The following is a 13,918-nucleotide window of genomic DNA, read 5'->3' as shown; positions in this document are numbered from 1 at the left end:
AAAACAAAAATAGCAGGAAGGGACTAGGGCAAAAACCTCCTCCTTAATGGTTTCAGAGTAGCGTCTCAGCGAGCATGGGTCACAGGGTCAGACCCTAATCTTTGTCGCAATGCTGTGATTTCAGTGGCACGCAGTGACAGCATCTACTCCTTGACACAATGCTAGTCCTAGCATTCATAGCCCTAGCAGCAGCTGAGTGCTTTGCTGAGTGACATTTGTGTCACGGCCCCATCTGGGTTCAGAGCACATACACTGAACTTGTGCCAGTAACTTACTGTGTCAGAATTACTCAGGGCTCTGGAGGAAAGAATGCTGCAGCACACCTATGCTGGAGAGCCGGTGGACAACAGGCACAGGCAGTCATACGAAATCACTGCTCATCTGGCGTTTGCGGTGTACTGTAGCATTCTTCTGATGTACACAGCTAGAGGCGAGACAAGCCTGTTTGATTGTCAGACCGACACGACAACTAAAATTACTTGAATTCACTTTGTGACAGTGCGAGAGTCGACAGTTCTGATTTTCCATCAGCACAGCGGAGCAAAACAGGAATATTTTTAAATATAAATTTGCTTTTTTTCCCCCCTCCTCCTCACAATCCATCAGAACTGAATTTTTATTTGTTGGCCTATCTATTTTTTAATGCAATAACAACTTGTAGCAAGGCTGCTAGAAGGTTGTCAGAGATTGGCTTGCTGTGCGGTGTGCCGGTGCGCTGGGAGCAGTCATAAGACTGGAGAGTATCACGGGAGCCCTACAGCCACAATACAGCGGGCCCCTGTAAAAAGCTTATCGCGAAGCTGCAGCGTCGAGGTGCTGCTCGTGGCGACTTCCCCGCGACTCTGAAGTCTGGTGTTCCAGCCACTAACATACAGCAGCGGTAGGCCCCTCTCCTCCCAGCACGGTCCTTAATTCACTGTTACGTTGGTCAAGCAAAAATAATTTTCTCTGCCTGTGCCTTTGTGCACATGGCCAAAGAGTAGAAATTATTATTACTGATTGTGAATATGATTGCTGAGGTTGTGAATGATTTCTTTTCCAATTTTTCAGTAATCATCTTCTGTGCGCATTTGTATTTTGGGTGAGTGTTTCTCACAGCCAAACCTTGTGGAAATAGAATATACTGCAAATTATATGTGGTAGTATGTGGAAAATATAGGCCTAAATATATTTCATAGAAGTGTGATATATTATTATATTTTATAAAGTGGCAATATTTAGTATATTTTCCAATATATTATTAAGTATTGTAATATATAGATAATATATTTATTTCAAGGATGTATGCACTTATGTCAAGAATGTTGCCTTGTATCAAGTTCTGGTAATCCATCCGTTGACGAAACAAATGTTATAGCACTTATTAAATAGACAAACATGTCAAAGTACTTCACCCTTTATATCAACAACTAATTTTAAATGAACGCCGATGCTCATTGAACTTTTCTGATGAAACTATCTGCAAGGAGTGTGCAGTCAAAAAGTCGGATGTTTCCTGCAGAAATCACTGCACAGAAACACAGTATTTGAACGTGTAGATGACCACTAGGGGGCACTGACACTCCATTTCCGACCGTGTTCCCAAGCGTCTAGTGACTGTTTTAGGCTACTACCGAGGCTACTACACGTCGTACTACACACAATCTGTCTAGCACAGAAATCCAAGTAGCCCGCCACACATTTTCATTTTACAGTTTAAAAATATGTCTAGTTTCACAAACAGTTAGAAACAGTTAGAAACTCGGAACTCGGAATTGTAACATGTTCTATTTTATATGTCTGTGAATGACAAAATGTGACAGTAAATAGTAGGCCAAATTGTAGTATAATCCTGAGGGGAATTTAGCCACATGTCTAATCCTTTTTCTGTGGTGACTAACTGGACACTATATCTATCATGTTATCTTTGATAGCTGTACATCACTGTAAGGAAAAAAGAGTTACGAAGGCCTGATGAATTGAGTATAGGCTAGTTTACTTGGGACGAAAATCTAGGGCTAGGCTACAAATAGCTTAAAACATAGACAAACTGTTAAGAATTAATTTAAGGAAACAAATTCATGTTGGCTGTATAAACCTATTTTTAAGTGAAGAAGACAGCAAGACGGAGTTAAATTGATAGGCTATGGTTTCTTATTAGTAAATTAATTAGGACTAATTAGTCTGTCTTTAATTACAATTTAGACTAACTAAATCGTTTATTTCTACAAATTGCATTCAATTTATTTAGTGCTGCATTTTGTAGTCCAATAGGGATTCATACAGCGAATCACCGAAAACGTTTGGGTTCATTAGTCTTCAGGTTGGATGACGTATTCTGTTGGAAACGGCTATGGGATTATGCACGGTACCCTTTCTTCTCCGTAGAAATGAACTACTCAATCGCACGATGTTCCATCACCATGCTCTCGTTTGTTTAATAATTTTATGACAGTCCTAAATCCCTGAGCTCGCGCATTGGACACTTTCCAGATCAGATTGTTGACTGACTTCAGGGCTTTGGGTTTTGTGCGCTGCTCCTCGTAGCAAACTCAACAAACGTCACCGAGAACTCGCAACTGGAATTAGCAAAGTTGTCTAAAGTTGACCGCTTTTCAAGTGGACACGATTCTTTTTGTTGCACATGTGGGGTAGGTAGGATACACATTTCGGACAATGTTGATATCATCGTTCATATCTCAGATACGAACTGGTTTGTGCGAATGTTATTTGTAATGCGGAAGGTTAAACCACTGAAATGCATTGTACGGACTGTTATTTAAGACAGCAGAAAAGATTTATTTTGAATCTATGAATGCGCACTGCCAAAACAGCGATAGACATAAGGGTTCCGCGAACGGGACGTTTCTAAATCGTGGTGCAGGTGTTACTCCACACAAGGAAAGTGCCAAAGTGGAATGAGCCCTTGTTTGGATCTTCAAGAGTGCTGTGGTGTCCCATGCAATGAATGAAATGTGCAAAAGAGGATTTTCAGCCCTAACTATTTAAACTGAGATCGACCTGGAACTTCCATGGAATAAATCCAGAGCCATTCCGGCTGTCAAAATGAGCCTTTGTTTTTACTTTTGGAGGATCTCGCAAATAATTTTTGCTATGATTTCAACAGTAGTTACACAAGGTAAGTTTTTCCATGTATTTGCCAGTTTTGCCAAAAGAGAGGCTACAGAGGCTACCAGCGAGATAATAAAGCATAATTGTCTCACGAAGCGGATTTAGGACAATTCCTGCAGCGGAAACAGTTTTTAAATTTCACAGAATATTTAAAATCCAATATTCAATTAGATGATGACTAGATCTAGTTACAGAAGTTGTAACTCTTGATCCAGAAGTATAGCAAACGGATTTCTGCTACTTCTAGAGTAGCCTGTCGTGAGTTTAAAGCAGTCATATACTGTTGAACTTGTACCTTAATAAAAATTAGTGTTTTAGCCACGATTAACAGTGGCGGCTGTATTTAAAATATTGACCAATTAATTAATTAATTAATTAATTAGAAAGGACAAACACAGTATTTTAATTTGCAAAATTGAAATACTATTAACCATCACGTAATTACACATATGCAAAATATTAGGCCTAAGTGTTCTAATGTGTTCTAGTGAAATTCAAATATCAGTCCTGTCAATCACATGCAATTGCACTGATTACTGCATGCCTACAGAAATACGAAGGCGTTACATTGTTTTGCTTTGCTTTACTTCTCTTTATGGGTGATTTATCCTTTTCTGGCTGGGAGAAGACTTCAACTCTTATGTGCCCCTTAATTAAAGGCCGTTTACTGAATTGGCCTATTTTAAAGACCGCTTTCATGGAAATACCTTTACCTTGAAAACTAATTCAGCCATGCAAGTTTACTATGCATTGAAAAGAAGTTATTTACTTGAATCCACCTAAATGTCTCAAATACCTTGCAGCTAATTCAAACAAAGTGCAAATCAATTCGAAGTGACATTTTACAGTAGCCTAAAGACTGTTGAGCAAATCAATAGTTTTTTTATGAGTCAGTCAAAGGGAATTTTAGAAATACTTCACAGCTAGTCTGTACACAACAGTAAAAACTTTGTTTCTCTTGGGTGGCCTTTGTTCTACCTGAATTTTGCAGTTAAAACATGTAGTTGCAGTGAAAGCAGGTTTATATTTTTGAAATTCTTGCTAAATAAAGGTGTCTCAGGTCTTAATCAAACAAGTGTCTTTGAATGTACTTAATTTTCACTTAAGTTTCACTTTGAATATGCTTAAGGTAACAAAAACCCACTGGTGGCGTGCACTGAGATATGGATTTAGCCATCTGTGGGAAAAAACTGTAAATTGGCCTATTATTTCTCAAACTAGACTGCTGCTGTGAATAACAAGCTCTTGCCTAGCTCTGATTGGAGAAATTCAAGGTGATACAACTGTCCCTGTTAACAGTCCCTGCTACTTCAACTGACCCCTGTTTGTCCAGTATAAACATGGTGGATGTTCAAGCTCCATGAAGTCTGATTCTAGTATTGTAGAATTTTCTCTGTTTTACCATTCATGGTAATTTGCGCCACACTTCATTTAGCCAGTTCTGACATTTCACTTGACCTGGTCAAATGAATGTATAGAAAATACAATCCCCCCACTGCTTTTAAAAAGAGCTTGTCCTTCTCTAAAACATTCGCGTGGCATGGGCCATTCCATCCCCACTGTAGTCTTCCAGGTTTTGCTGCAAATATCACACCTATAGTTTTTGTTTCATGACCCACGGAAGTCTCATGACCCACTGACATTCGATTAAATACTCTAAAAATGCTGTGGAACAATAACTCTGTTTTTTGATGGCCGAAACACATTTATAGAGGAGCTTGTAACTGCCCAGAAGGCTGCTATTCCCAGACTATGAGGTTCCCTGACTTACAAAAAAACTGACTGGATTAAAAGATCATAAAAAGAGAGAAAATCAGATAAAACAGATTTTTAAAAGCAGCTTTAAGGGTCTCATTGGGTATAGCAATCCCTGCTCTCTCTCTCATTCTCTCTCATTATCTCTCTCTCTATGTCTTTCTTTTTCACCATTTTTCCTGCTTCCCATATACATTTCTCATTTTCCTCTTTTTTCCTCTTTTCACTTTTTCTCTTCCCCTCTCACATCTCTTTCTCTCCTACTCTCATATCAAAAATCTTACAAAAACTCACATTCTCTGTATCCACCAGTAGTCTATATGTAATGATTTCCCATTTTAGTCTTTGATACAAAGACCTATCCTTGGTGTAGTGAGAATATAGTGGCTTATGTCATGTGAAGACTCTTAGCTAAGCTAAGCCATTTGAACAAGATCACACAAACAGGTATCCTCTACTGCCCTTGTTAGAACAAGGATTAAATGGCCTTTCACTTGTTAAAACTGACCCTTTGTTGAGTGCAAATGTGGAGACTTTGTAATAAAGTCAGTGAGTGCAAAATTGCAAGGCTTTGTAATGACAGTTTGTGGTAAGATCACGTAAAAGCTTCTCTGTGCAGATATCATCATACTGACAATGTTAGAGCTTAATGTGGCCCTGAATTATTAACAGCGTCACCCCATCCTTTACTTTCAGTTACATTCATTAAACATAACTCATAAGTATTATGGAAGAATGAGACCATTTCTTTGCATGTAAGACACAATGCTCACACAATGCATTGAGCCAAAGGCCGTGAGCATTGTGCTTAACGAGTATTCCAAATCTCTTATTATTTTTAGTTCTGTAAACAGTAAACCCCAACTTGTAATGTTGATCAAGTAGTGAAAAAAATCATCTGACACTTGATGGAAGATGCTGCTCAGAATTAAGGACACTTCGGTTTAATGAAGCTTACTAACAGTCATCTGGCATACTGTAAATTATAAAGCCATGTAGTTTTATTATTAGAAAGCACCTACTTGTGTTTTTTTAGTTCTCAGTATTTCTGTATGCTGTCCAGTGTTGCACACAGTTGGAGTCTTATGTGACCTTTGATGGTAAAAAAAATGTGCCCAATATAATCAAATCAGCTGTCCTTTACTACTTTGATTGCTACCAAGAGCTTTGGGGGGGGTTGGGTGGTGGGGGTGCACATGAATTTATTTCTGTGCCATCTGCTCCACATCACGTACTGTACATCAAGTCCTGGAAATGAGTTTGGGAGTCTGTAAGCTTGGTTTCTATTTGTGTGGACCAATCATTGACAATGAGAAATATCAGAAGCTCCAACCGCCAGAGATGGTTGGATCATTAGATTTGCTATGAATGAGACGGGTTGAATAGAGCATGATACAGGCGTGAAAACTAACACCTGCGCTGTCCTGTCCAAGTTTTTTTTATGCCCCACCCCAATATAACTAAAGCAACGTTTACAATCCTACACTGTCCTGTCCTCTCAAAAATGCTCCCTGTCCCATCCCTGTGGAGAACACAAATTTTCTAACATTGTTTTCGAACGAGATGCAGACAATGAGTTTACGTCTGAACTTGTTACACGTGGATGGCAAAGGCTACACATAGTGCACCAATTGCCAGGTCCCTTATTCTAGTAGAAAAATTGAATCAGACTAAAATGAAACCAAAGGTGGGAGGTGTGCTTGTGCAGCATCTGTAAAGCATGTCAAGCAACAATAAGCAAAACTCTGGCCTATCTGTTACTGAGCCTGGATAAGACTCTGGGGGCATTTCTTTTCATTCTCTTTCTCCTGGCTTTAACCATTAACCCACTTAGGTTCTTAATGTTCTTCATTGTACAGCACAAGCTCTCCTGTTGACAGGATTTGTTTATAATCCTCAGTGCTTTATCTGTCTGTGAGTCAGTAAAGCACAGATGTATACAGTAGTAAGACTGTAAAACTTGCTCTTTGTTTTTTGAGATGATGAGATCAAAGAAGGATGGTTGTTCTTTTTGTAAGCAATACACGCCATCTTTTTCATGTTATTTTTAATATGTGTATCGAATGTTCAGCCTGTTTCATTAAGTCAGACTCCTTGAATATACTAGTGTACTGCATATTTGGACAAACATTTTGTGATCAATTAAAATGTACAATCGTGAATCTGGGAATTATGATTTCTGTTATAAACCTGATTATATGCACACTTAAAAAAAAATCTTTAGTGCTTGAGCTTTCCCTAAAAAGATGGATGTTCTTGGCTACACGACAATTCAAATGATTCTTGTTCACAAATATTAGGTTCATGTGGTCAAATTAGCTCCAAACTTTAAATCCAATTTCCATTTCATCCAAACTAATTATGCAATAACTTACTGCTCCACAATTTACTGCCCCACAAACTGAAAAGCTAACTGTATTACACCACCGATGGAAGCAAAGGAGCCATTGCTAATCATGAAAAGCAGAAGTGCACCCTGTTCTCATCTTAGAAGCTATGGTGAACGATGGTTTCTTTTTGTTCCTAATGCTTTAGGCCATGCAGTTAGAATAGGAAATGTAACAGTATTGATAGTTCAACATCAAGTGAAACTATGCCTCTTTCTCCTGGGTGTCAGAATTCAGTATCTATCCATACTATTAGATGGCACTCAGCATAAGGATAAGCCAAGGAAAGATGGTATTGTGGATCTAGTGCTATTCCCAGTCGCTGACTCTTGTGAATAGGCTTAAAGAGTCTTCTCTCGATAGCAAAATGGTGTGAATACATTATCACAGGGATTGCTGTTTCCTGCCTGCAAAGACATACTTTAAAATGTATGCTGTCCTGGTCCTTTCATACCTTTAGATGTTGTGTTTGTGGAAAAAAATGAGGTAGAATTTTAAAAAATCTGTGTTCTTTCAGTATTGCACGGCATATAGAAATTTGCTGTGCCAATGGTTAAATGAACTGTGTGCAAAAACCTTATGTGCCTGGAAACCTCAAACACTCTTCATTTACCCTGCTTGTAGTGAATGTGTTTTTTCCCAGCTCGCTGTTGTAACTTTTGAAAGAAAAAAAATAGCTCTGGTGCTGTTAAATGTCCACTTTACCTTTGTGAATCTGTGTTCTTTTAATGAGCACTCACCTAGAAAATAGTCAGCAAATCGCTGCACTATTCAGCTGGAAAAGACTACAAATTGATCCAGCTCTAAATGATTATCTGTTTCAAACTTCTGTTGAGGAAAAAACAACCTTATTCAATACTGTGCGTAATAAAACAAAGAAATTAGAAAAATTCCAGAAAATGAAAGGAGCCTGTTCATGCGTCTGATCAGATTTTATGATTTATTTGAAATGACATTTGCCAGAAAGATCCAATCTAGGACATCAGATCTGCTGCTTATTCTGTAATTCAGACTAATGTTGCAAAAGAGTGTTATGTTATTGCTGTGAGAATTCTATTTCCTCTTTATTTGAATAATTATTTTTCTGATTAGCTGTTGCATGATCACTAAGGTTATTACATTATGTTTATTATGCATGTGCTCTTGGCAAGGAATTACCATTGATGTTTCCTATAACACAACAGAATTTTGTTGACATATAACACAAGGAAGAATTGTATTAAGTGTAATCTATTTTGGTTAATATGTTCAAGAGTTTGGCAGAGACAGGTGATGATTTCAAGTCTGGCATACATTTGAAAGGTTTTTCCTCAAGTGCCTTTGAAAAACATCCCTCACTGAAATGAATGTTGAAGACAAGATAGTGAAAAAGCAAAGACTCTTAAAAATCTGTCTTTCATCTGGAGTTCTGAACTTGGCAGGGCATTTTTTCTCCCTGTCTTGCTGAGTCGGTCTTGTCGAATAGCAGTGATTTTGCATTCTTCGGTGAAACAGCTGATGAAGAGATCTGTCCCATGTTTGTCTGTGGGACACAGAACTTTAATCGGTCCTGTATGATGGGTGGGTGTTGCACACAATTTTGGATGGTGTGCACTTCTCTATTGATTTGCAAACATCAGAATAATTATGTGTGTGGTCTAGATCTGTAAGATCCACAAGTCACCCACATAGCCTGATGGGCAAAGGAGGTCATCTAGTACACCAGACCATTCAGCAGAATTTATCCTTGGCACACAGCTTCCTTACTGGGTTGTTTTCCTTAACTGCTCCAGTATTTTTCCCATACTAATGACCACCGTCAACCTTGAACAGAAAATGCTGCGATTGTGGACATGTAGGCAGCACATTTAATTAAATTGTATTTATTATTATTATTATTATTATTATTATTATTATTATTATAATATATTTTTTGTTACGTTACATTGCCTGACATGATATTAGACAGATGACATCTGCCATATAGTCAGGAGAGTAAATGGGAAGGGACCCGGCTGCTCTTTCTTGTGATTGGTGCAGGTCCTGATTGACGGGTATGTCAGTGTAAAATGGTTTCCGCCTACATCCACCCTCTGGAAGCTTGGCAGACATTGTGGGGGATGTGAACAAGCTTCCCTCTCCTCAGCTTTGTGGGCTCACAAGCCCAGGTGAATATATTTCAGGTGATGAAAACAGTTGTGTTTGTAATATGAAACCCTGTTAAACACTGTAGGCAGTGTGGGAAAGGCTGAGAAGGGATTCTCAAAAATGATATTCCTGAGAGAACCTAGGACATACCTGGATTTATGAAACGTTTTGTTCACATTTGCAAAAGTGTTTTTTTTTTCCGTAAGTTTAAATTTAGAGTACAATCCTTTAATGATAAAGCAGAATGCTAATTTATATTATAGGTATTAATTAATTAATGCTTAATTACTCTTTAATAATAAGTGGCCCTCGCATCATGTGAATAAAGTGAGATAGATGAAGATTAATCCTCAGATATAGACACTACTGTGATACTGTGGAAAATGAAAAGCAAGAGAAAGGTCATTTGAAATTGTACTGCCTTACTGCTCCAAGTCGGTGCTCAGTGTTCCTCTTCCTTTCTCAGAACGAAAGTCCAATCACAAATCTAGTTCTAAGAAAAACTAAAACGAAATGGCAACAGTGTTTCGCTTTTTTTGGACAGGTTCCCGTCCCACTGTTGTGCTTTTCTGAAAATGTCCAAAAAAATAGCTGCACTCGCCAGAATCCTTCTGTGAACCCAACACGCGCTAGTCGCTAAGGAGCTCTACCCCCCAAAAGTAGCATCTTGGCTATGGCGGGTGAGCGGAGACGGCAGATCGCCCCGCCCGGCCGCTGCTCTTCTGCTCTTAATGAATTGGCTGCGGACGTCAGCGAGTTTGCACGCATTTGTTCCGCGGGCCGTGAAGCCGCTGATGAGGCCGGCGCCGCGGTGGATGCAGTAGCGGGGCTAATTACGCTTTTAATGACCCCCATAGTTCACACAGCGCCAAATATGGGCGAGGGACGGTCTGCGGAGGCCGGCAGCGGCGGGGTGGGGGGGTCGGGGGGGACGGGAGAGGAGGTTATCCTGCCGAACAGGTGTTTAAATCTCCCAGCAGCTAATGAGAAGGGGCAACTTAGCGAAGGAGAGGGAGAGAATAAAGCACGGCTCGGGGAGCAGCCGTAAAGCGCGCGGTCGCTCGCGGAGGCGCCAGCTGCATAGATAATAAGGGAGGATCACAGCTGCCTGGCTGTACTGATCAGAGCAGAGTCTCTCAGCGTTTCCCCCCGCAGTCACCACACCGCTACATGTGCATAAAACACCACAGTCACAAAGTATGGCAAACGAGCATGCGTTCACATGGAAGTTTGGTGAGGACATTAGTCATGAAACTGATGGAGGAAACCACAAACACTATACATGTATTTGGTTGGGAGTATGTAATATTATATTAAATAATATTTAAATTGGCAAAAAATGCATATAAATATAGCGCATTATCTATTTAAAATATTGACGATATGTACTTCTTAAACATAGGAAAATTCGGTTTTAGATGCAATTAATCTAGCAAAGAGTTTTTGAAAATGAAAGTTAATAAACAAATGAAAACCATTACGTGTCAGTACGTTGATAGCAATGGGGTGGAAACATTGGAATTATGATGCTTTGGATTAACACTGGCATTATAAGCCAGTTTGTGAGCAGCTAAATGTGTATGGTGCTGCCTGTGGTGAGATGCTAAATCTCCTGGCTGTTTCAGTGCTTACCTGAGCCAGCCTCACCTGTTTCATCCACAACAATGTGTTCAAATGGCTAAAACTGAAATAAGCAAGAATCTTAGGGTCAGGATCCCAAGCTGTTTGACGCTGCGCGCTCCTTGCGTGACAGACTGGTAGCCGTGCGCTAAATTGCTCTCGACCGTCTGCTGTAATGAATGCATAATGGCCCCGGGTTGTCCTTGTGTGTTCTTGTGTTCCCAGCTCTCCAAGGGAGCTAGTAAGTGTGCTATAGACAGACCAAGGTTGCTGACCCAGGTCAGCAGGCCGTACCGAGCAATTCATCAACGCAGATGTATAATGGATGTATAATGAACATGAATGCTGGTCTACGTGACCTCTGTGCTAATAATCCTGACCACAGCTTGGCCTCTGGAAGACGGGCATGCTCACTGCCTTCTCTGTGTCATGGGAGAAGAGTGGATATGCTACAGTCATTTCCACCTTGCCCTCCATGCCCGTCCCCAAACACAAAGGCTTATTTGTTCCATTGCAAATGCCCTTACGTTAGATGACCTTGGCAGTTCTGTGTAAAAGGGATAATCAATTAGCCTGTACAAACAGGGCAACGATGGAAGTGGTTTGGGGTGAGATGGTGGTTTGTCAAGTGTCTCCGGTAATGGGAGTAATGTCGGTTAAATAGCTGTTACCTTATAGGTTTCACAGCCAGGGAGAGTTCCAGCTTCATGGTTTCAAATGATGAAATTAATTATTAACACATATCACAGTGTAGTACTAGTAACCTTTTTTTTCCCTTGACAATGCATCATTTAACCATTAGTGCCGCAATAGATTGGTGTTAAGTAGTTTAGATAAATTATTAGTTTGTCCAGCTTCGCAACAAGGCGTCTGGGAGGGGGGAGGAGGGTTATTAAATCTCACTCTATATAATCACACGGAATTGATCCATGAGAAACTCCTGACTCCGTGAAACTGTTGTCTCACAAATTCTGAAATCCATGTTTAATTAAATCAAGTCAGTCTACCAGTCACTATTATTGGCTGAGAAAAGTGGCTAATGCAGCTTTTGAAGGCCAATTGGCACGCCAGCATAAGAAATAATGGGTCAGTTCCATCAAGTTCACGTCAAACCATGCCTTCCTCTCAAGAGAAATGTTTCTCTTTAAAAAAGTGTTCAGCCTCAAGTCCTGTGTGACAGATTTTGTGCTAAATGTGGAACATCCCATCAAAAAAGTACATTCGGACTGTATATTGCCCCACGCAGCATCTACCCCTTGGCTCAAAATAGTGAAGTGAAATAGTTTGTGTCATTCTTTACATCTCTGCCAAGCATAATGCTTCCCATTCCACAATAATACTTTGTGTTGCTGTCAGAAGGAGACAGGATGGGTTTAGAATTAGATTCCCTGTGTGGTGCAGTGTGCTACTTTCAGCACTGTCTCAGCAAGGACAACTGGTCACCTGCAGGAAGGCTGAGCATCGCAGTATGAGTACTTTCAAAGGAAATGGGCTGTTTCCCCACTATTGAGCGATGACACTGATCCTTTTGAGTCAGAATCTTTGTCTTATACATACATATACGGCTAATAGCTAATAACAAACTAATGTATGTTTTTATATCATGGCTTTGCTAAATCCTAAATTCTGATTGGTTGACAGCCAATATATACACTATATATATATATATATATATATATATATATATATATATATATATATCTGAGTGTGTGTGTAGTAATTTGCTCTTTCAGAAGTCATTCTGCACAATTCTGTCTCTATAAATTGTGATTTTCATTATGTAATCAAAAGGACAGAATTTCGACCTCACAGGTCTTCACCTGGTAAAGCAAATAAATACCGCAGATATTTATACATTCACATGACATCATGCGATTCAGTGAATACCACAGGGCACATGAAGGCCAGTGTCAGTCAGATGCCTCATTATCATCTGAGGTGGGGAAGGTTGCATGTTAGACTGTCATTATCATCATTATTTATCTAACACACATGTACATGCTCTATACAGAACATAGGGTGTATGATGGACTACTGTGAACATAGGGGTGGATCGTAAGAACAGCACGGGAACGTGATGATTTGAGCCACATGTAGATCCATTACATGTAGATCCATTATGACCTGCGTATTGGGTTTTCGAGGAGGCCATGGTTACTGGTGACAGCCAAGGTCTGTGAAAAATGAATAGGTTTCAGCGTTATTATTCAGAGTCTTGGCAAAGACTGTAATTCTCTGCCAAGTCGCCTCTCATATTTCCTCCCTTCCTTTAAAACCGTTTCTTAAATTATCATCCTCTATCCTTGGGTGATATAACTTGGTTTTTATTCAGAAGTTGATCCTATTTTGAATTATTCAGTAATTCGAAAACCTTTGGTCACAGCTGAATAACTATTGGACCGATAAGTACAAGTTCCTGCGGGACTCATCTCACGGAGACACATTTGAACATATAATGACAATCAGTGTTGAATTTTACCCTAGCAACATCAGTTTCTAACTAAACTGATAAAGGAGTTTAACACCATTGAGCACAGAGTGATTGGATAAAGTTTAGATGTGGGTGGCGCGGTGGTGGAGTGAATAGCTCTGTCACCTCACAGCAAGAAAGTACCGAGTCTGAATCCTGGCTTGTCTGTGTGCAGTTTGCATGTTCTCCTCATGTCTGTGTAGGCTTCCACGGGTACTACAGTTTCCACCCTCTGTCTAAAGAGATGCAGCTAATTGGAGGCTCTGATTTGCTCATACATATGAGTGAGTGATTCATATGTATTCATTTCACTCATTCATATGCCCCCCACCCCACAATGTCCCCAACCAGGAGGCAGTGTAGAAAATGGATGGAAGATAGTTTAGATATGGTCTTGGGTCATATGGTATCCTATTGAGCTTTAATAAAAAAGAAGATTTCAGTACTT

The 13,918-nt window shown here is 39.8% G+C and overlaps 1 protein-coding gene across 5 annotated transcripts in view; it reads left to right on the top strand.

Moving 5' to 3' along the window:
* Positions 1-13,918, top strand: part of LOC135264939 (transmembrane protein 132C) — a 127,644-nt gene that overhangs the window by 77,570 nt on the left and 36,156 nt on the right. The window contains exon 1 of one of the 5 annotated variants that reach the window (XM_064354002.1): positions 2,233-2,347. The exons of 2 other annotated variants lie outside the window; for them this stretch is intronic. In XM_064354002.1, coding sequence (XP_064210072.1) covers positions 2,308-2,347 — 40 coding nt within the window. In that variant the 5' untranslated portion in view covers positions 2,233-2,307. Of the gene's footprint in view, positions 1-2,232; positions 3,119-13,918 lie in introns of those variants that run through there. 2 more of the 5 variants (XM_064354003.1, XM_064354001.1) reach the window with 2 other exon arrangements.

This window comes from Anguilla rostrata, chromosome 10 (assembly GCF_018555375.3).
Source record: "Anguilla rostrata isolate EN2019 chromosome 10, ASM1855537v3, whole genome shotgun sequence".
Classification (NCBI taxonomy): domain Eukaryota; kingdom Metazoa; phylum Chordata; class Actinopteri; order Anguilliformes; family Anguillidae; genus Anguilla; species Anguilla rostrata.
Note: the sequence above shows the minus strand (reverse complement) of the source record. Positions and strands in the feature narration are given on the sequence as shown.